At 47.8% G+C, this 20,000-nt stretch overlaps 1 protein-coding gene across 1 annotated transcript in view; it reads left to right on the forward strand.

The window, feature by feature from the left end:
* The window catches only part of LOC149984267 (intermembrane lipid transfer protein VPS13B-like), a 721,339-nt gene that overhangs the window by 495,770 nt on the left and 205,569 nt on the right, over window positions 1-20,000 (forward strand). The window contains 3 exon segments of the mRNA XM_090230526.1: window positions 1,088-1,291; window positions 11,683-11,809; window positions 16,503-16,643. Coding sequence (XP_090086652.1) covers window positions 1,088-1,291; window positions 11,683-11,809; window positions 16,503-16,643 — 472 coding nt within the window.

Raw genomic sequence — 20,000 nt, forward strand, 5'->3', positions numbered from 1 at the left:
TCTACATACTGGGAGAGGTTCAGTGAGAGGTAGTCTACATACTGGGAGAGATAGTCTACATACTGGGAGAGGTTCAGTGAGAGTTAGTCTACATACTGGGAGAGATAGTCTACATACTGGGAGAGGTTCAGTGAGAGGGAGTCTACATACTGGGAGAGGTTCAGTGAGAGGTAGTCTACATACTGGGAGAGGTTCAGTGAGAGGTAGTCTACATACTGGGAGAGGTTCAGGGAGAGGTAGTCTACACACTGGGAGAGATAGTCTACATACTGGGAGAGGTTCAGTGAGAGGTAGTCTACATACTGGGAGAGATAGTCTACATACTGGGAGAGGTTCAGTGAGAGGTAGTCTACATACTGGGAGAGATAGTCTACATACTGGGAGAGGTTCAGTGAGAGGTAGTCTACATACTGGGAGAGATAGTCTACATACTGGGAGAGGTTCAGTGAGAGGTAGTCTACATACTGGGAGAGATAGTCTACATACTGGGAGAGGTTCAGTGAGAGGGAGTCTACATACTGGGAGAGGTTCAGTGAGAGGTAGTCTACATACTGGGAGAGGTTCAGTGAGAGGTAGTCTACATACTGGGAGAAGTTGTCTACATACTGGGAGAAGTAGTCTACATACTGGGAGAGGTTCAGTGAGAGGTAGTCTACTGCCCACCCAGGGTAGACTCTGACTGGTCTGGTCACATCACATTATAAACCAACCACAGCTCTGCAGGCTTAGTGGTTCGGTCAGCTGAAACTGTGTCGTCTTGCCTCTATTGACTGTGACTGTTGGTTAGTGTGGAGGTAGCGAGCTGAAACCGCGGGTAGCCATGGTAACAGCTACATTATGCAACAAATGAGTCTCTCTGTGTTCAGAAGTGGTGTCATCATAGGTCAGGGAACTGACTGATTCCCATGCACTATAACAAACCCGAATGAGCCCCAGGGGGTGATGGGTAATGCTGATCACATGACAGAGGTGGTACCTATGATGTCAGAGGTCTGGCCGGTCTGCATTCCAGTCTGTTTCAGGTGATGTTATTGTGGCTGTTTAACCTCATAACGTCTCTCTCCCTCTCCCTGTTTTCCTCCCCCAGGCGAGCGTTGAACCTGGGCATCCTGCGCGACCCGGGGTCAGAGGTGGAGGACCGTCAGTACCAGCTGGATCTGCAGTCCATCAACATCGGTACCGCCCAATGGGAGCAGCTCAAACCAGAGAAGGAGGGGTCTAAGGGGGGCGTGTCCACCGAGACAGAGAGGAACTCACAGAACCCTGCCCTAGAATGGAACATGGCCAGCAGGTACACAACCAATCACGGCAGACTACTGGGTATAACTAACCAATCAGGACATACTACTGGGTATAACTAACCAATCAGGACAGACTACTGGGTATAACTAACCAATCAGGACAGACTACTGGGTATAACTAACCAATCAGGACATACTACTGGGTATAACTAACCAATCAGGACAGACTACTGGGTACAACTAACCAATCAGGACACACTACTGGGTACAACTAACCAATCAGGACAGACTACTGGGTATAACTAACCAATCAGGACACACTACTGGGTACAACTAACCAATCAGGACACACTACTGGGTACAACTAACCAATCAGGACACACTACAGGGTACAACTAACCAATCAGGACACACTACTGGGTACAACTAACCAATCAGGACAGACTACTGGGTACAACTATCCAATAAGGAAGTACCTAACCACATCTTAGTACCAAGGTGGCCAATCATATCTGCACCGGGCCAGTGTGGGTGCAGGGTTTTGTCCCAGCCAAGCAGAAACACATCTGATTCTACCAATCAGTAAATCTCCGAATCCGAGTGTTGTAAGTAGTAGGTAACAGGATGTGTTACGACTTGGTTGGCTGATCGCATCACATCCTGTCAGATGTTCAGCTGGTAGAGGGAGGTGCTCTGTGTGATCAAATGGTGAGGTTCAACAAGGCTCAGTGACCGACTGTGAGTCCCAAATAGGGCTCTGGTCTAATGTAGTGCACTACTGGGCCCGTAGGGCTCTGGTCTAATGTAGTGCACTACTGGGTCCATAGGGCTCTGGTCTAAGGTAGTGCACTACTGGGCCCATAGGGCTCTGGTCTAATGTAGTGCACTACTGGGCCCGTAGGGCTCTGGTCTAAGGTAGTGCACTACTGGGTCCATAGGGCTCTGGTCTAATGTAGTGCACTACTGGGCCCGTAGGGCTCTGGTCTAATGTAGTGCACTACTGGGTCCATAGGGCTCTGGTCTAATGTAGTGCACTACTGGGTCCATAGGGCTCTGGTCTAACGTAGTGCACTACTGGGCCCATAGGGCTCTGGTCTAATGTAGTGCACTACTGGGTCCATAGGGCTCTGGTCTAACGTAGTGCACTACTGGGCCCATAGGGCTCTGGTCTAATGTAGTGCACTACTGGGCCCATAGGGCTCTGGTCTAATGTAGTGCACTACTGGGCCCGTAGGGCTCTGGTCTAATGTAGTGCACTACTGGGTCCATAGGGCTCTGGTCTAATGTAGTGCACTACTGGGTCCATAGGGCTCTGGTCTAATGTAGTGCACTACTGGGCCCGTAGGGCTCTGGTCTAATGTAGTGCACTACTGGGCCCGTAGGGCTCTGGTCTAATGTAGTGCACTACTGGGTCCATAGGGCTCTGGTCTAATGTAGTGCACTACTGGGTCCATAGGGCTCTGGTCTAATGTAGTGCACTACTGGGCCCGTAGGGCTCTGGTCTAATGTAGTGCACTACTGGGTCCATAGGGCTCTGGTCTAATGTAGTGCACTACTGGGTCCATAGGGCTCTGGTCTAATGTAGTGCACTACTGGGCCCGTAGGGCTCTGGTCTAAGGTAGTGCACTACTGGGTCCATAGGGCTCTGGTCTAATGTAGTGCACTACTGGGCCCGTAGGGCTCTGGTCTAATGTAGTGCACTACTGGGTCCATAGGGCTCTGGTCTAATGTAGTGCACTACTGGGTCCATAGGGCTCTGGTCTAACGTAGTGCACTACTGGGCCCATAGGGCTCTGGTCTAATGTAGTGCACTACTGGGTCCATAGGGCTCTGGTCTAACGTAGTGCACTACTGGGCCCATAGGGCTCTGGTCTAATGTAGTGCACTACTGGGCCCATAGGGCTCTGGTCTAATGTAGTGCACTACTGGGCCCGTAGGGCTCTGGTCTAATGTAGTGCACTACTGGGTCCATAGGGCTCTGGTCTAATGTAGTGCACTACTGGGTCCATAGGGCTCTGGTCTAATGTAGTGCACTACTGGGCCCGTAGGGCTCTGGTCTAATGTAGTGCACTACTGGGCCCGTAGGGCTCTGGTCTAATGTAGTGCACTACTGGGTCCATAGGGCTCTGGTCTAATGTAGTGCACTACTGGGTCCATAGGGCTCTGGTCTAATGTAGTGCACTACTGGGCCCGTAGGGCTCTGGTCTAAGGTAGTGCACTACTGGGTCCATAGGGCTCTGGTCTAATGTAGTGCACTACTGGGCCCGTAGGGCTCTGGTCTAATGTAGTGCACTACTGGGTCCATAGGGCTCTGGTCTAATGTAGTGCACTACTGGGTCCATAGGGCTCTGGTCTAACGTAGTGCACTACTGGGCCCATAGGGCTCTGGTCTAATGTAGTGCACTACTGGGTCCATAGGGCTCTGGTCTAACGTAGTGCACTACTGGGCCCATAGGGCTCTGGTCTAATGTAGTGCACTACTGGGCCCATAGGGCTCTGGTCTAATGTAGTGCACTACTGGGTCCATAGGGCTCTGGTCTAATGTAGTGCACTAATGGGTCCATAGGGCTCTGGTCTAATGTAGTGCACTACTGGGCCCATAGGGCTCTGGTCTAATGTAGTGCACTACTGGGTCCATAGGGCTCTGGTCTAATGTAGTGCACTACTGGGTCCATAGGGCTCTGGTCTAATGTAGTGCACTACATAGGGTATAGGGTACTATTTGGGCCACTCGTCTGCTTGGTTCCCCCCGTACAGACTCATAATTACAAAGCCCGTCATGTTTCATAGAGAACCGGGAGCTAAAACAAGCAGACGTTTTACGGCCTGTTTGACTTGGCTGGTTTTTTCAGCTGTGTGTTTTCAGAAGGACCCAGAATCCCCGGCGTCGCTGAAAGGCATTCCTGATGAGTTCCCTGTCAGATAGAAATACATTAGAATAGAGCAGCATGCCGCGTAACCATGGAGACGCACTGTCACACACACACACACACACACACACACACACACACACACACACACACACACACACACACACACACACACACTGAGGGAGACACACACTGAGAGACACACTGAGAGAGGCACAGTCACACACACACACACACTGAGAGAGGCACAGTCACACACACACACACACTGAGAGAGGCACAGTCACACACACACACACTGAGAGAGACACATAGTCACACACACACACACACACACACACACACACACACACACACACACACACACACACACACACACACACACACACACACACACAGAGACACACACACACTGAGAGACACACACACTGAAAGACACACACACACTGAGACACACACTGAAAGACACACACACACTGAGAGACACACACACACTGAGAGACACACACACACTAAGAGAGACACACACTGAAAGACACACACACACTGAGAGACACACACACTGAAAGAGACACACACACACTGAGAGAGACACACACACACTGAGACGAGACACACACACACTGAGAGAGACACACACACACTAAGAGAGACACACACACACTGAAAGAGACACACACACACTGAGAGACACACACACTGAAAGAGACACACACACACTGAGACACACACTGAAAGACACACACACACTGAGAGACACACTGAAAGACACACACACACTAAGAGAGACACACACACACTGAAAGACACACACACACACTAAGAGAGACACACACACACTGAAAGACACACACACACACTAAGAGAGAGACACACACTGAGACACACACACTGAGAGAGACACACACACACTGAGAGAGACACACACACACTGAAAGAGACACACACACACTGAGAGACACACACACTGAAAGAGACACACACACACTGAGACACACACTGAAAGAGACACACACACACTGAGACACACACTGAAAGACACACACACACTAAGAGAGACACACACACACTGAAAGACACACACACACACACTAAGAGAGAGACACACACTGAGACACACACACTGAGAGAGACACACACACACTGAGAGAGACACACACACACTGAGAGAGACACACACACACTAAGAGAGACACACACACACTGAAAGAGAGACACACACACTGAGAGAGACACACACACACACTGAGAGAGACACACACACACTGAGAGAGACACACACACACTGAGAGAGACACACACACACTGAGAGACACACACACACAGTGCTTCAGTGTGTAGGACTCCTCTTTTTGCCACTAGAGTTGAGGTCAGAGCTGAGCCCAGCCAATAGAGTTGAGGTCAGAGCTGAGCCCAGCCAATAGAGTTGAGGTCAGAGCTGAGCCCAGCCAATAGAGTTGAGGTCAGAGCTGAGCCCAGCCAATAGAGTTGGTGTCAGAGCTGAGCCCAGCCAATAGAGTTGGTGTCAGAGCTGAGCCCAGCCAATAGAGTTGGTGTCAGAGCTGAGCCCAGCCAATAGAGTTGGTGTCAGAGCTGAGCCCAGCCAATAGAGTTGGTGTCAGAGCTGAGCCCAGCCAATAGAGTTGGTGTCAGAGCTGAGCCCAGCCAATAGAGTTGAGGTCAGAGCTGAGCCCAGCCAATAGAGTTGGGGAACACTCCATCACTCAGACATCATTTACAGATAACCAGGGAACACTCCATCACTCTGACATCATTTACAGATAACCAGGGAACACTCCATCACTCAGACGTCATTTACAGATAACCAGGGAACACTCCATCACTCAGACATCATTAACAGATAACCAGGGAACACTCCATCACTCAGACATAATTTACAGATAACCAGGGAACACTCCATCACTCAGACATCATTTACAGATAACCAGGGAACACTCCATCACTCAGACATCATTTACAGATAACCAGGGAACACTCCATCACTCAGACATCATTTACAGATAACCAGAGGACCAGGGATGTTCTCTGTTTAGTGAGTCCTCCAGATCAGAGGCAGTAGAGATGACCAGGGTTGTTCTCTGTTTAGTGAGTCCTCCAGATCAGAGACAGTAGGGATGACCAGGGATGTTCTCTGTTTAGTGAGTCCTCCAGATCAGAGGCAGTAGGGATGACCAGGGACGTTCTCTGTTTAGTGAGTCCTCCAGATCAGAGACAGTAGGGATGACCAGGGATGTTCTCTGTTTAGTGAGTCCTCCAGATCAGAGACAGTAGGGATGACCAGGGATGTTCTCTGTTTAGTGAGTCCTCCAGAGCAGAGGCAGTAGGGATGACCAGGGATGTTCTCTGTTTAGTGAGTCCTCCAGATCAGAGACAGTAGGGATGACCAGGGATGTTCTCTGTTTAGTGAGTCCTCCAGATCAGAGGCAGTAGGGATGACCAGGGATGTTCTCTGTTTAGTGAGTCCTCCAGATCAGAGGCAGTAGGGATGGACCAGGGATGTTCTCTGTTTAGTGAGTCCTCCAGATCAGAGGCAGTAGGGATGACCAGGGATGTTCTCTGTTTAGTGAGTCCTCCAGATCAGAGGCAGTAGGGATGACCAGGGATGTTCTCTGTTTAGTGAGTCCTCCAGATCAGAGGCAGTAGTGATGACCAGGGATGTTCTCTGTTTAGTGAGTCCTCCAGATCAGAGGCAGTAGGGATGACCTCTTGATAAGTGTGTGAATTAGACCATTTTCCTGTCCTGCTAAACATTCTAAATGTAATGAGTACTTTTGGGTTTCAGGGAAAATGAAAGGAGTAAAAAATACTTTATTTTCTTTAAGAATGTAGTGAAGTAAAAGTAAAAGCTGTCAAAAATAGTAAAGTTCAGATTCCCCAAAACACATCTTCAGTAGTACTTTATAGTATTTTATATTTAAGTACTTTACACCACTGCAGATGTACTGTACACAGTATCTTCCCTGGGACTCTGAGGCCTAGTTGGGAAACTGAGCCGTTTCTCTCTCTCTCTCTCTCTCTCTCTCTCTCTCTCTCTCTCACTCTCTCTCTCTGTCTCACTCTCTCTCTCTGTCTCTCTCTCTCTCTCTCCTTCTGCTCTCTCTCTCTCTGTCTCTCCTTCTGCTCTCTCTCTCTCTGTCTCTCGCTCTCTCTCTCTCCCTCTGCTCTCTCTCTCTCTCTCTCTCTCCTGCTCTCTCTCTCTCTGTCTCTCCTTCTGCTCTCTCTCTCTCTGTCTCTCTCTCTCTCCCTCTGCTCTCTCTCTCTCTCTCTCTGCTCTCTCTCTCACTCTCTCTTTCTGTCTCTCTGTCTCTCTCTGTCTCTCTGTCTCTCTGTCTCTCACTCTCTCGCTCTCTGCTCTCTGTCTCTCTTTCTCTCGCTATCTGCTCTCTCTCTCTGTCTCTCTGCTCTCTCTCTCTCTCTCTCTGCTCTCTCTCTCTCTCTCTCCTCTCTCTGCTCTCTCTCTCTCTCTCTGCTCTCTCTCTCTCTCTCTCTGCTCTCTCTCCCTCTCTCTCTCTCTCTGTGGTGAGGGATGGCACCTGTCCCATGCAACGGGACACTCACTGTTTCACTGTAACTCTGAAGGAGATTACCCAGAACCTCTTAGGACCCTCTCTCTCTGTCTCCCAGATCATTCCACCTCCTCGGGAAATCAGCCCACTCAAAGTAACTCTCAGAGAAACAGTGATCTGGCCTGCCTCCCCCCGAGGATACGGGTAACACACACAGTGAATGTCAGAACAGTACCGTAGGGCCACCTAGGAATCGTTCTGCTGTAATCCTCCTGGCTCTGTAGCAGTATCGGAGGCTCCACAGTTTGGTTGTTTTAATAGAGGCAACAGATGTGGTAATTAACACCGTCTTCTACCGATCGCTTGTATATATTAGTTTTTTGCTGCTAACAAATGTTTCCCACAAATATAGAGCTTGATTGTTGGAATGAACATGAATGAGGTTTTGGTCGTTTTAAATGATCTTAAGCTGAGGTCTTTTTGTGTTTCTTATTAATAGAGGCTTGTCAAATAACGTCCCCCCTAACGCCCCCCCTAACACCCCCCCTAACACACCCCCCCTAACACACCCCCCCAACACACCCCCCCTAACACACCCCCCTAACACACCCCCCCCTAACACACCCCCCCTAACACACCCCCCTAACACACCCCCCCTAACACACCCCCCCTAACACACCCCCCCTAACACACCCCCCTAACACACACCCCCTAACACACACCCCCTAACACACCCCCCCTAACACACCCCCTAACACACCCCCTAACACACCCCCCCTAACACACCCCCTAACACACCCCCCCTAACACACCCCCCCTAACACACCCCCTAACACACCCCCCCTAACACACCCCCTAACACACCCCCCCTAACACACCCCCCCTAACACACCCCCTAACACACCCCCCCTAACACACCCCCTAACACACCCCCCCTAACACACCCCCCCTAACACACCCCCTAACACACCCCCCCTAACACACCCCCTAACACACCCCCCCTAACACACCCCCTAACACACCCCCTAACACACCCCCCCTAACACACCCCCCCTAACACACCCCCTAACACACCCCCCTAACACACACCCCCGTCTCGCTTCCAGCGTCACTGTGTTGGAGCTGAAGTAGGAGCTGTCCAGGTACAGTCATATACCACATGTTGGACCCTGTGGAGTGTGTGGTATTATAGAGGACATATACCACATGTTGGACCCTGTGGAGTGTGTGGTATTGTAGAGGACATATTCCACAGGTTGGACCCTGTGGAGTGTGTGGTATTGTAGAGGACATATTCCACAGGTTGGACCCTGTGGAGTGTGTGGTATTATAGAGGACATATTCCACAGGTTGGACCCTGTGGAGTGTGTGGTATTGTAGAGATTAGTTACAGACATATTCCACAGGTTGGACCCTGTGGAGTGTGTGGTATTGTAGAGGACATATTCCACAGGTTGGACCCTGTGGAGTGTGTGGTATTGTAGAGGACATATTCCACAGGTTGGACCCTGTGGAGTGTGTGGTATTGTAGAGGACATATTCCACAGGTTGGACCCTGTGGAGTGTGTGGTATTGTAGAGGTTAGTTACAGACATAATCCACAGGTTGGACCCTGTGGAGTGTGTGGTATTATAGAGGACATATACCACAGGTTGGACCCTGTGGAGTGTGTGGTATTGTAGAGGACATATTCCACAGGTTGGACCCTGTGGAGTGTGTGGTATTATAGAGGACATATTACACAGGTTGGACCCTGTGGAGTGTGTGGTATTGTAGAGGACATATTACACAGGTTGGACCCTGTGGAGTGTGTGGTATTGTAGAGGACATATTACACAGGTTGGACCCTGTGGAGTGTGTGGTATTATAGAGGACATATTACACAGGTTGGACCCTGTGGAGTGTGTGGTATTGTAGAGGACATATTCCACAGGTTGGACCCTGTGGAGTGTGTGGTATTATAGAGGACATATTACACAGGTTGGACCCTGTGGAGTGTGTGGTATTATAGAGGACATATTACACAGGTTGGACCCTGTGGAGTGTGTGGTATTATAGAGGACATATTCCACAGGTTGGACCCTGTGGAGTGTGTGGTATTGTAGAGGACATATTACACAGGTTGGACCCTGTGGAGTGTGTGGTACTGTAGAGGTTAGTTACAGACATATTACACAGGTTGGACCCTGTGGAGTGTGTGGTATTGTAGAGGTTAGTTACAGACATATTCCACAGGTTGGACCCTGTGGAGTGTGTGGTACTGTAGAGGTTAGTTACAGTCATATTACACAGGTTGGACCCTGTGGAGTGTGTGGTATTGTAGAGGACATACAGTGCCTTGCGAAAGTATTCGGCCCCCTTGAACTTTGCGACCTTTTGCCACATTTCAGGCTTCAAACATAAAGATATAAAACTGTATTTTTTTTGTGAAGAATCAACAACAAGTGGGACACAATCATGAAGTGGAACGACATTTATTGGATATTTCAAACTTTTTTAACAAATCAAAAACTGAAAAATTGGGCGTGCAAAATTATTCAGCCCCCTTAAGTTAATACTTTGTAGCGCCACCTTTTGCTGCGATTACAGCTGTAAGTCGCTTGGGGTATGTCTCTAGCAGTTTTGCACATCGAGAGACTGAAATTTTTTCCCATTCCTCCTTGCAAAACAACTCGAGCTCAGTGAGGTTGGATGGAGAGCATTTGTGAACAGCAGTTTTCAGTTCTTTCCACAGATTCTCGATTGGATTCAGGTCTGGACTTTGACTTGGCCATTCTAACACCTGGATATGTTTATTTTTGAACCATTCCATTGTAGATTTTGCTTTATGTTTTGGATCATTGTCTTGTTGGAAGACAAATCTCCGTCCCAGTCTCAGGTCTTTTGCAGACTCCATCAGGTTTTCTTCCAGAATGGTCCTGTATTTGGCTCCATCCATCTTCCCATCAATTTTAACCATCTTCCCTGTCCCTGCTGAAGAAAAGCAGGCCCAAACCATGATGCTGCCACCACCATGTTTGACAGTGGGGATGGTGTGTTCAGCTGTGTTGCTTTTACGCCAAACATAGCGTTTTGCATTGTTGCCAAAAAGTTCAATTTTGGTTTCATCTGACCAGAGCACCTTCTTCCACATGTTTGGTGTGTCTCCCAGGTGGCTTGTGGCAAACTTTAAACAACACTTTTTATGGATATCTTTAAGAAATGGCTTTCTTCTTGCCACTCTTCCATAAAGGCCAGATTTGTGCAATATACGACTGATTGTTGTCCTATGGACAGAGTCTCCCACCTCAGCTGTAGATCTCTGCAGTTCATCCAGAGTGATCATCGGCCTCTTGGCTGCATCTCTGATCAGTCTTCTCCTTGTATGAGCTGAAAGTTTAGAGAGACGGCCAGGTCTTGGTAGATTTGCAGTGGTCTGATACTCCTTCCATTTCAATATTATCTCTTGCACAGTGCTCCTTGGGATGTTTAAAGCTTGGGAAATCTTTTTGTATCCAAATCCGGCTTTAAACTTCTTCACAACAGTATCTCGGACCTGCCTGGTGTGTTCCTTGTTCTTCATGATGCTCTCTGCGCTTTTAACGGACCTCTGAGACTATCACAGTGCAGGTGCATTTATACGGAGACTTGATTACACACAGGTGGATTGTATTTATCATCATTAGTCATTTAGGTCAACATTGGATCATTCAGAGATCCTCACTGAACTTCTGGAGAGAGTTTGCTGCACTGAAAGTAAAGGGGCTGAATAATTTTGCACGCCCAATTTTTCTGTTTTTGATATGTTAAAAAAGTTTGAAATATCCAATAAATGTCGTTCCACTTCATGATTGTGTCCCACTTGTTGTTAATTCTTCACAAAAAAATACAGTTTTATATCTTTATGTTTGAAGCCTGAAATGTGGCAAAAGGTCGCAAAGTTCAAGGGGGCCGAATACTTTCGCAAGGCACTGTATTCCACAGGTTGGACCCTGTGGAGTGTGTGGTATCCTCACCCCCATCCTGACTTCTCTCTGTTCCTCCCCCCCCCCCCCCCCCCCCCAGTATCAGGAGACACCAGGAGAGGAGAGCCATCCTCACCCCCATCCTGACGGACTTCTCTGTCAGAGTGACAGCAGCACCTGCCATCATATTCAGCAAGCCCAGATCCCCTGACAACAGACAAGTGGAGGTTAGTATGAGGCACCATGAACCCAGAACCTTTACAGTGAGATTTAAACATGAACCCAGAACCTTTACAGTGAGGTATCAACATGAACCCAGAACCTTTACAGTGAGGTTTAAACATGAACCCAGAACCTTTACAGTGAGGTATTAACATGAACCCAGAACCTTTACAGTGAGGTATTAACATGAACCCAGAACCTTTACAGTGAGGTTTAAACATGAACCCAGAACCTTTACAGTGAGGTATCAACATGAACCCAGAACCATTACAGTGAGGTATCAATATGAACCCAGAACATGTAATATGAGATTTCAACATGAACCCAGAACCTTTACAGTGAGGTTTAAACATTAACCCAGAACCTTTACATTGAGGTTTAAACATGAACCCAGAACATTTACAGTGAGATTTAAACATGAACCCAGAACCTTTAATATGAGATTTAAACATGAACCCAGAACATTTACAGTGAGATTTAAACATGAACCCAGAACCTTTAATATGAGATTTAAACATGAACCCAGAACCTTTACAGTGAGGTTTAAACATGAACCCAGAACCTTTACAGTGAGGTTTAAACATGAACCCAGAACCTTTACAGTGAGGTTTAAACATGAACCCAGAACCTTTACAGTGAGGTATCAACATGAACCCAGAACCTTTACAGTGAGGTTTAAACATGAACCCAGAACCTTTACAGTGAGGTTTAAAAATGAACCCAGAACCTTTAATATGAGATTTAAACATGAACCCAGAACCTTTACAGTGAAGTTTAAACATGAACCCAGAACCTTTACAGTGAGGTATCAACATGAACCCAGAACCTTTACAGTGAGGTTTAAACATGAACCCAGAACCTTTACAGTGAGGTTTAAACATGAACCCAGAACCTTTACAGTGAGGTTTAAAAATGAACCCAGAACCTTTAATATGAGATTTAAACATGAACCCAGAACCTTTACAGTGAGGTTTAAACATGAACCCAGAACCTTTACAGTGAGGTATCAACATGAACCCAGAACCTTTACAGTGAGGTTTAAACATGAACCCAGAACCTTTACAGTGAGGTTTAAACATGAACCCAGAACCTTTACAGTGAGGTATCAACATGAACCCAGAACCTTTACAGTGAGGTTTAAACATGAACCCAGAACCTTTACAGTGAGGTTTAAACATGAACCCAGAACCTTTAATATGAGATTTAAACATGAACCCAGAACCTTTACAGTGAGGTATCAACATGAACCCAGAACCTTTAATATGAGATTTAAACATGAACCCAGAACCTTTACAGTGAGGTTTAAACATGAACCCAGAACCTTTACAGTGAGGTATCAACATGAACCCAGAACCTTTACAGTGAGGTATCAACATGAACCCAGAACCTTTACAGTGAGGTTTAAACATGAACCCAGAACCTTTACAGTGAGGTTTAAACATGAACCCAGAACCTTTACAGTGAGGTATCAACATGAACCCAGAACCTTTAATATGAGATTTAAACATGAACCCAGAACCTTTACAGTGAGGTATCAACATGAACCCAGAACCTTTAATATGAGATTTAAACATGAACCCAGAACCTTTACAGTGAGGTTTAAACATGAACCCAGAACCTTTACAGTGAGGTTTTAACATGAACCCAGAACCTTTACAGTGAGGTTTTAACATGAACCCAGAACCTTTACAGTGAGGTTTTAACATGAACCCAGAACCATTACAGTGAGGTTTTAACAATATGAAAAGTGTTTTATTCCTTAAAAACATAGGTGCTGGACAATGACCATTTCAGACATGATGCATGATGGGTGAAAAAAACAACTTGTGTATCTCTAATAACTGAATAACAATGAGATGGGTACCTGTAGTAGTTCCAGAACATAATATATATTTACACAACGACCAAGGAAGTGAAGACAAATCAAATGTCAGAGCCTCTATGAAATGCTCAGCCGCATGGTTTCTCTAGTCAGGGTCAGGGTTAGGGTCAGGGTCAGGGTCAGGGTCAGGGTTAGGGTCAGGGTTAGGGTCAGGGTCAGGGTCAGGGTCAGAGCCTCTATGAAATGCTCAGCCGCAGGGTTTCTCTGGTCAGGGTCAGGGTTAGGGTCAGAGCCTCTATGAAATGCTCAGCCGCAGGGTTTCTCTGGTCAGGGTCAGGGTTAGGGTCAGAGCCTCTATGAAATGCTCAGCCGCATGGTTTTTCTGGTCAGGGTCAGGGTTAGGGTCAGGGTCAGGGTCAGGGTTTCTCTGGTCAGGGTCAGGGCTTCTCGGGTCAGGGTTAGGGTCAGGGTTTCTCTGGTCAGGGTTAGGGTCAGGGTTTCTCTGGTCAGGGTCAGGGTTAGGGTCAGGGTTAGGGTCAGGGTTTCTCTGGTCAGGGTCAGGGTTTCTCTGGTCAGGGTCAGTTTTTCTCTGGTCAGGGTCAGTGTTTCTCTGGTCAGGGTCAGGGTTAGAGTCAGGGTTAGGGTCAGGGTTTCTCTGGTCAGGGTCAGGGTCAGGGTTTCTCTGGTCAGGGTCAGGGTTTCTCTGGTCAGGGTTAGGGTCAGGGTTAGGGTCAGGGTTTCTCTGGTCAGGGTTAGGGTCAGGGTTAGGGTCAGGGTTTCTCTGGTTAGGATCAGGGTTAGGGTCAGGGTTTCTCTGGTCAGGGTCAGGGTTTCTCTGGTCAGGGTTAGGGTCAGGGTTTCTCTGGTCAGGGTCAGAGTTAGGGTCAGGGTTTCTCTGGTCAGGGTTAGGGTCAGGGTTTCTCTGGTCAGGGTCAGGGTTTCTCTGGTCAGGGTCAGGGTTTCTCTGGTCAGGGTTAGGGTTAGGGTCAGGGTTTCTCTGGTCAGGGTTAGAGTCAGGGTCAGGGTTTCTCTGGTCATGGTTAGGGTCAGGGTCAGGGTTAGGGTCAGGGTTTCTCTGGTCAAGGTCAGGGTTAGGGTCAGGGTTTCTCTGGTCAGGGTTAGGGTCAGGGTTTCTCTGGTCAGGGTCAGGGTTAGGGTCAGAGCCTCTATGAAATGCTCAGCCGCATGGTTTCTCTGGTCAGGGTCAGGGTTAGGGTCAGGGTTAGGGTCAGGGTCAGGGTCAGGGTTAGGGTCAGGGTTAGGGTTAGGGTCAGAGCCTCTATGAAATGCTCAGCCGCAGGGTTTCTCTGGTCAGGGTCAGGGTTAGGGTCAGGGTCAGGGTCAGGGTCAGGGTTTCTCTGGTTAGGGTCAGGGTCAGGGTTAGGGTCAGGGTTAGGGTCAGGGTCAGGGTCAGAGCCTCTATGAAATGCTCAGCCGCAGGGTTTCTCTGGTCAGGGTCAGGGTTAGGGTCAGAGCCTCTATGAAATGCTCAGCCGCATGGTTTCTCTGGTCAGGGTCAGGGTCAGGGTTTCTCTGGTCAGGGTCAGGGCTTCTCTGGTCAGGGTCAGGGTTAGGGTCAGGGTTTCTCTGGTCAGGGTTAGGGTCAGGGTTTCTCTGGTCAGGGTCAGGGTCAGGGTTAGGGTCAGGGTTAGGGTCAGGGTTTCTCTGGTCAGGGTCAGGGTTTCTCTGGTCAGGGTCAGTTTTTCTCTGGTCAGGGTCAGTGTTTCTCTGGTCAGGGTCAGGGTTAGGGTTAGGGTCAGGGTTTCTCTGGTCAGGGTCAGGGTCAGGGTTTCTCTGGTCAGGGTCAGGGTTTCTCTGGTCAGGGTTAGGGTCAGGGTTAGGGTCAGGGTTTCTCTGGTCAGGGTTAGGGTCAGGGTTAGGGTCAGGGTTTCTCTGGTTAGGATCAGGGTTAGGGTCAGGGTTTCTCTGGTCAGGGTCAGGGTTTCTCTGGTCAGGGTTAGGGTCAGGGTTTCTCTGGTCAGGGTCAGGGTTAGGGTCAGGGTTTCTCTGGTCAGGGTCAGGGTTAGGGTCAGGGTTTCTCTGGTCAGGGTCAGGGTTTCTCTGGTCAGGGTTAGGGTTAGGGCCAGGGTTTCTCTGGTCAGGGTTAGAGTCAGGGTCAGGGTTTCTCTGGTCATGGTTAGGGTCAGGGTCAGGGTTAGGGTCAGGGTTTCTCTGGTCAAGGTCAGGGTTAGGGTCAGGGTTTCTCTGGTCAGGGTTAGGGTCAGGGTTTCTCTGGTCAGGGTCAGGGTCAGGGTTGCTCTGGTCAGGGTCAGGGTTAGGGTCAGGGTTTCTCTGGTCAGGGTCAGGGTCAGGGTTAGGGTTTCTCTGGTCAGGGGTCCTGATATTACTGTCGTGTTCTGCTATCCGTGTCTCTCTCTGTCCCAACAGGAGGTGTGGTCTCTCTCTGTCCCAACAGGAGGTGTGGTCTCTCTCTGTCCCAACAGGAGGTGTGGTCTCTCTCTGTCCCAACAGGAGGTGTGGTCTCTCTCTGTCCCAACAGGAGGTGTGGTCTCTCTCTGTCCCAACAGGAGGTGATGGTGTTTATATTGTCTCTCTCTGTCCCAACAGGAGGTGCTGGTGTTTATATTGTCTCTCTCTCTGTCCCAACAGGAAGTGATGGTGTTTATATTGTCTCTCTCTGTCCCAACAGGAAGTGCTGGTGTTTATATTGTCTATCTCTCTGTCCCAACAGGAAGTGATGGTGTTTATATTGTCTATCTCTCTGTCCCAACAGGAAGTGCTGGTGTTTATATTGTCTCTCTGTCCCAACAGGAGGTGCTGGTGTGTGGTCTCTCTCTGTCCCAACAGGAGGTGTGGTCTCTCTCTGTCCCAACAGGAGGTGCTGGTGTTTATATTGTCTCTCGCTCTCCCAACAGGAGGTGCTGGTGTGTGGTCACTCCCTGGAGGTGAACGTAACATCTAGTCTGCAGTTCTTCCTCAGTGTGGCCCAGGTCCACCTGCTGCAGCTACTGTTCCGAGCCAACATGGTGGAGAGACAGGCCCCAGAGACCAGCCAGGTAAGAGATGGTCACATCCCAACTCAGGTAAACATGGTGGAGAGACCTGCCCCAGAGACCAGCCAGGTAAGAGATGGTCACATCCCAACTCAGGTAAACATAGTGGAGAGACCTGCCCCAGAGACCAGCCAGGTAAGAGATGGTCACATCCCAACTCAGGTAAACATGGTGGAGGGCTTTATACACTGGGTACCAGTGCTGAGTTAATGATAACATGGCTATATACACTGGGTACCAGTACTGAGTCAATGTGCAGGGGTACGAGGTAATAACTTGGTTATATACACTGGGTACCAGTACTGAGTCAATGTGCAGGGGTACGAGGTAATAACTTGGTTATATACACTGGGTACCAGTACTGAGTCAATGTGCAGGGGTACGAGGTAATAACTTGGTTATATACACTGGGTACCAGTACTGAGTCAATGTGCAGGGGTACGAGGTAATAACTTGGTTATATACACTGGGTACCAGTACTGAGTCAATGTGCAGGGGTACGAGGTAATAACTTGGTTATATACACTGGGTACCAGTACTGAGTCAATGTGCAGGGGTACGAGGTAACAACTTGGTTATATACACTGGGTACCAGTACTGAGTCAATGTGCAGGGGTACGAGGTAATAACTTGGTTATATACACTGGGTACCAGTACTGAGTCAATGTGCAGGGGTACGAGGTAATAACTTGGTTATATACACTGGGTACCAGTACTGAGTCAATGTGCAGGGGTACGAGGTAATAACTTGGTTATATACACTGGGTACCAGTACTGAGTCAATGTGCAGGGGTACGAGGTAATAACTTGGTTATATACACTGGGTACCAGTACTGAGTCAATGTGCAGGGGTACGAGGTAATAACTTGGTTATATACACTGGGTACCAGTACTGAGTCAATGTGCAGGGGTTCGAGGTAATAACATGGCTTTATACACTGGGTACCAGTACTGAGTCAATGTGCAGGGGTACGAGGTAATAACATGGCTTTATACACTGGGTACCAGTACTGAGTCAATGTGCAGGGGTTCGAGGTAATAACATGGCTTTATACACTGGGTACCAGTACTGAGTCAATGTGCAGGGGTACGAGGTAATAACTTGGTTATATACACTGGGTACCAGTACTGAGTCAATGTGCAGGGGTACGAGGTAATAACATGGCTTTATACACTGGGTACCAGTACTGAGTCAATGTGCAGGGGTACGAGGTAATAACATGGCTTTATACACTGGGTACCAGTACTGAGTCAATGTGCAGGGGTTCGAGGTAATAACATGGCTTTATACACTGGGTACCAGTACTGAGTCAATGTGCAGGGGTACGAGGTAATAACTTGGTTATATACACTGGGTACCAGTACTGAGTCAATGTGCAGGGGTACGAGGTAATAACTTGGTTATATACACTGGGTACCAGTACTGAGTCAATGTGCAGGGGTACGAGGTAATAACATGGCTTTATACACTGGGTACCAGTACTGAGTCAATGTGCAGGGGTACGAGGTAATAACTTGGTTATATACACTGGGTACCAGTACTGAGTCAATGTGCAGGGGTACGAGGTAATAACTTGGTTATATACACTGGGTACCAGTACTGAGTCAATGTGCAGGGGTACGAGGTAATAACTTGGTTATATACACTGGGTACCAGTACTGAGTCAATGATGTGATTCTACACCTGCATTGCTTGCTGTTTGGGGTTTTTGGCTGGGTTTCTGTACAGCACTTTGAGATATCAGCTGATGTAAGAAGTGCTATATAAATACATTTGATTTGATTTGATAACATGGGCGTTATACACAGGGTACAAGTACTGAGTCAATGTGCAGGGGTACCAGGTAATAACATGGCTATATACACTGGGTACCAGTACTGAGTCAATGATAACATGGCTATATACACTGGGTACCAGTACTGAGTCAATGATAACATGGCTATATACACTGGGTACCAGTACTGAGTCAATGATAACATAGTTATAAACACTGGGTACCAGTACTGAGTCAATGATAACATGGTTATATACACTGGGTACCAGTACTGAGTCAATGATAACTTGGTTATATACACTGGGTACCAGTACTGAGTCAATGATAACTTGGTTATATACACTGGGTACCAGTACTGAGTCAATGATAACATGGCTATATACACTGGGTACCAGTACTGAGTCAATGTGCAGGGGTACGAGGTAATAACATGGCTCTATACACTGGGTACCAGTACTGAGTCAATGATAACATGGCTCTATACACTGGGTATCAGTACTGAGTCAATGATAACATGGCTATATACACGGGGTACCAGTACTGAGTCAATGATAACTTGGTTATATACACTGGGTACCAGTACTGAGTCAATGATAACTTGGTTATATACACTGGGTACCAGTACTGAGTCAATGATAACATGGCTATATACACTGGGTACCAGTACTGAGTCAATGTGCAGGGGTACGAGGTAATAACATGGCTATATACACGGGGTACCAGTACTGAGTCAATGATAACTTGGTTATATACACTGGGTACCAGTACTGAGTCAATGATAACTTGGTTATATACACTGGGTACCAGTACTGAGTCAATGATAACATGGCTATATACACGGGGTACCAGTACTGAGTCAATGTGCAGGGGTACCAGGTAATTGAGATAGCTATGTACATGTAGGTAGGGGTAAAGGATAGATAATAGACAGTAACAGCAGGATACTGTAGGTAGGGGTAAAGGATAGATAATAGACAGTAACAGCAGGATACTGTAGGTAGGGGTAAAGGATAGATAATAGACAGTAACAGCAGTATACTGTAGGTAGGGGTAAAGGATAGATAATAGACAGTAACAGCAGTATACTGTAGGTAGGGGTAAAGGATAGATAATAGACAGTAACAGCAGTATACTGTAGGTAGGGGTAAAGGATAGATAATAGACAGTAACAGCAGTATACTGTAGGTAGGGGTAAAGGATAGATAATAGACAGTAACAGCAGTATACTGTAGGTAGGGGTAAAGGATAGATAATAGATAGTAACAGCCTACATCAGGGAGACCCTACATCAGGAATATGTTGCATTCCATTGCCATAATCAATACTCGTTATTGATTATGTAGTGCTATAAATAACCAGTGTTTTTTTTATGAAAGAGTGGTAGTGGAGGAGGGGAGAAGAGAAGGAAGGGAGAGGAGGAGGAGGGAGAAGAGGAGGAGGAAGGGAGAGGAGGGGAGAGGAGGCTTGTCCTTCATCTGTTTGTGGTTTGAGAGGAGGAGGAGTCTTGTGGAGTCCTCACTCTGCTCCCGGTGATTCATCCTCTGTTGCCTCTGTTACATGGTGCCGTAATACAGGTTGTTATGGT

This window comes from Oncorhynchus mykiss, chromosome 3, assembly GCF_057628025.1.
Source record: "Oncorhynchus mykiss isolate SJ-2025 chromosome 3, ASM5762802v1, whole genome shotgun sequence".
Taxonomy (NCBI): domain Eukaryota; kingdom Metazoa; phylum Chordata; class Actinopteri; order Salmoniformes; family Salmonidae; genus Oncorhynchus; species Oncorhynchus mykiss.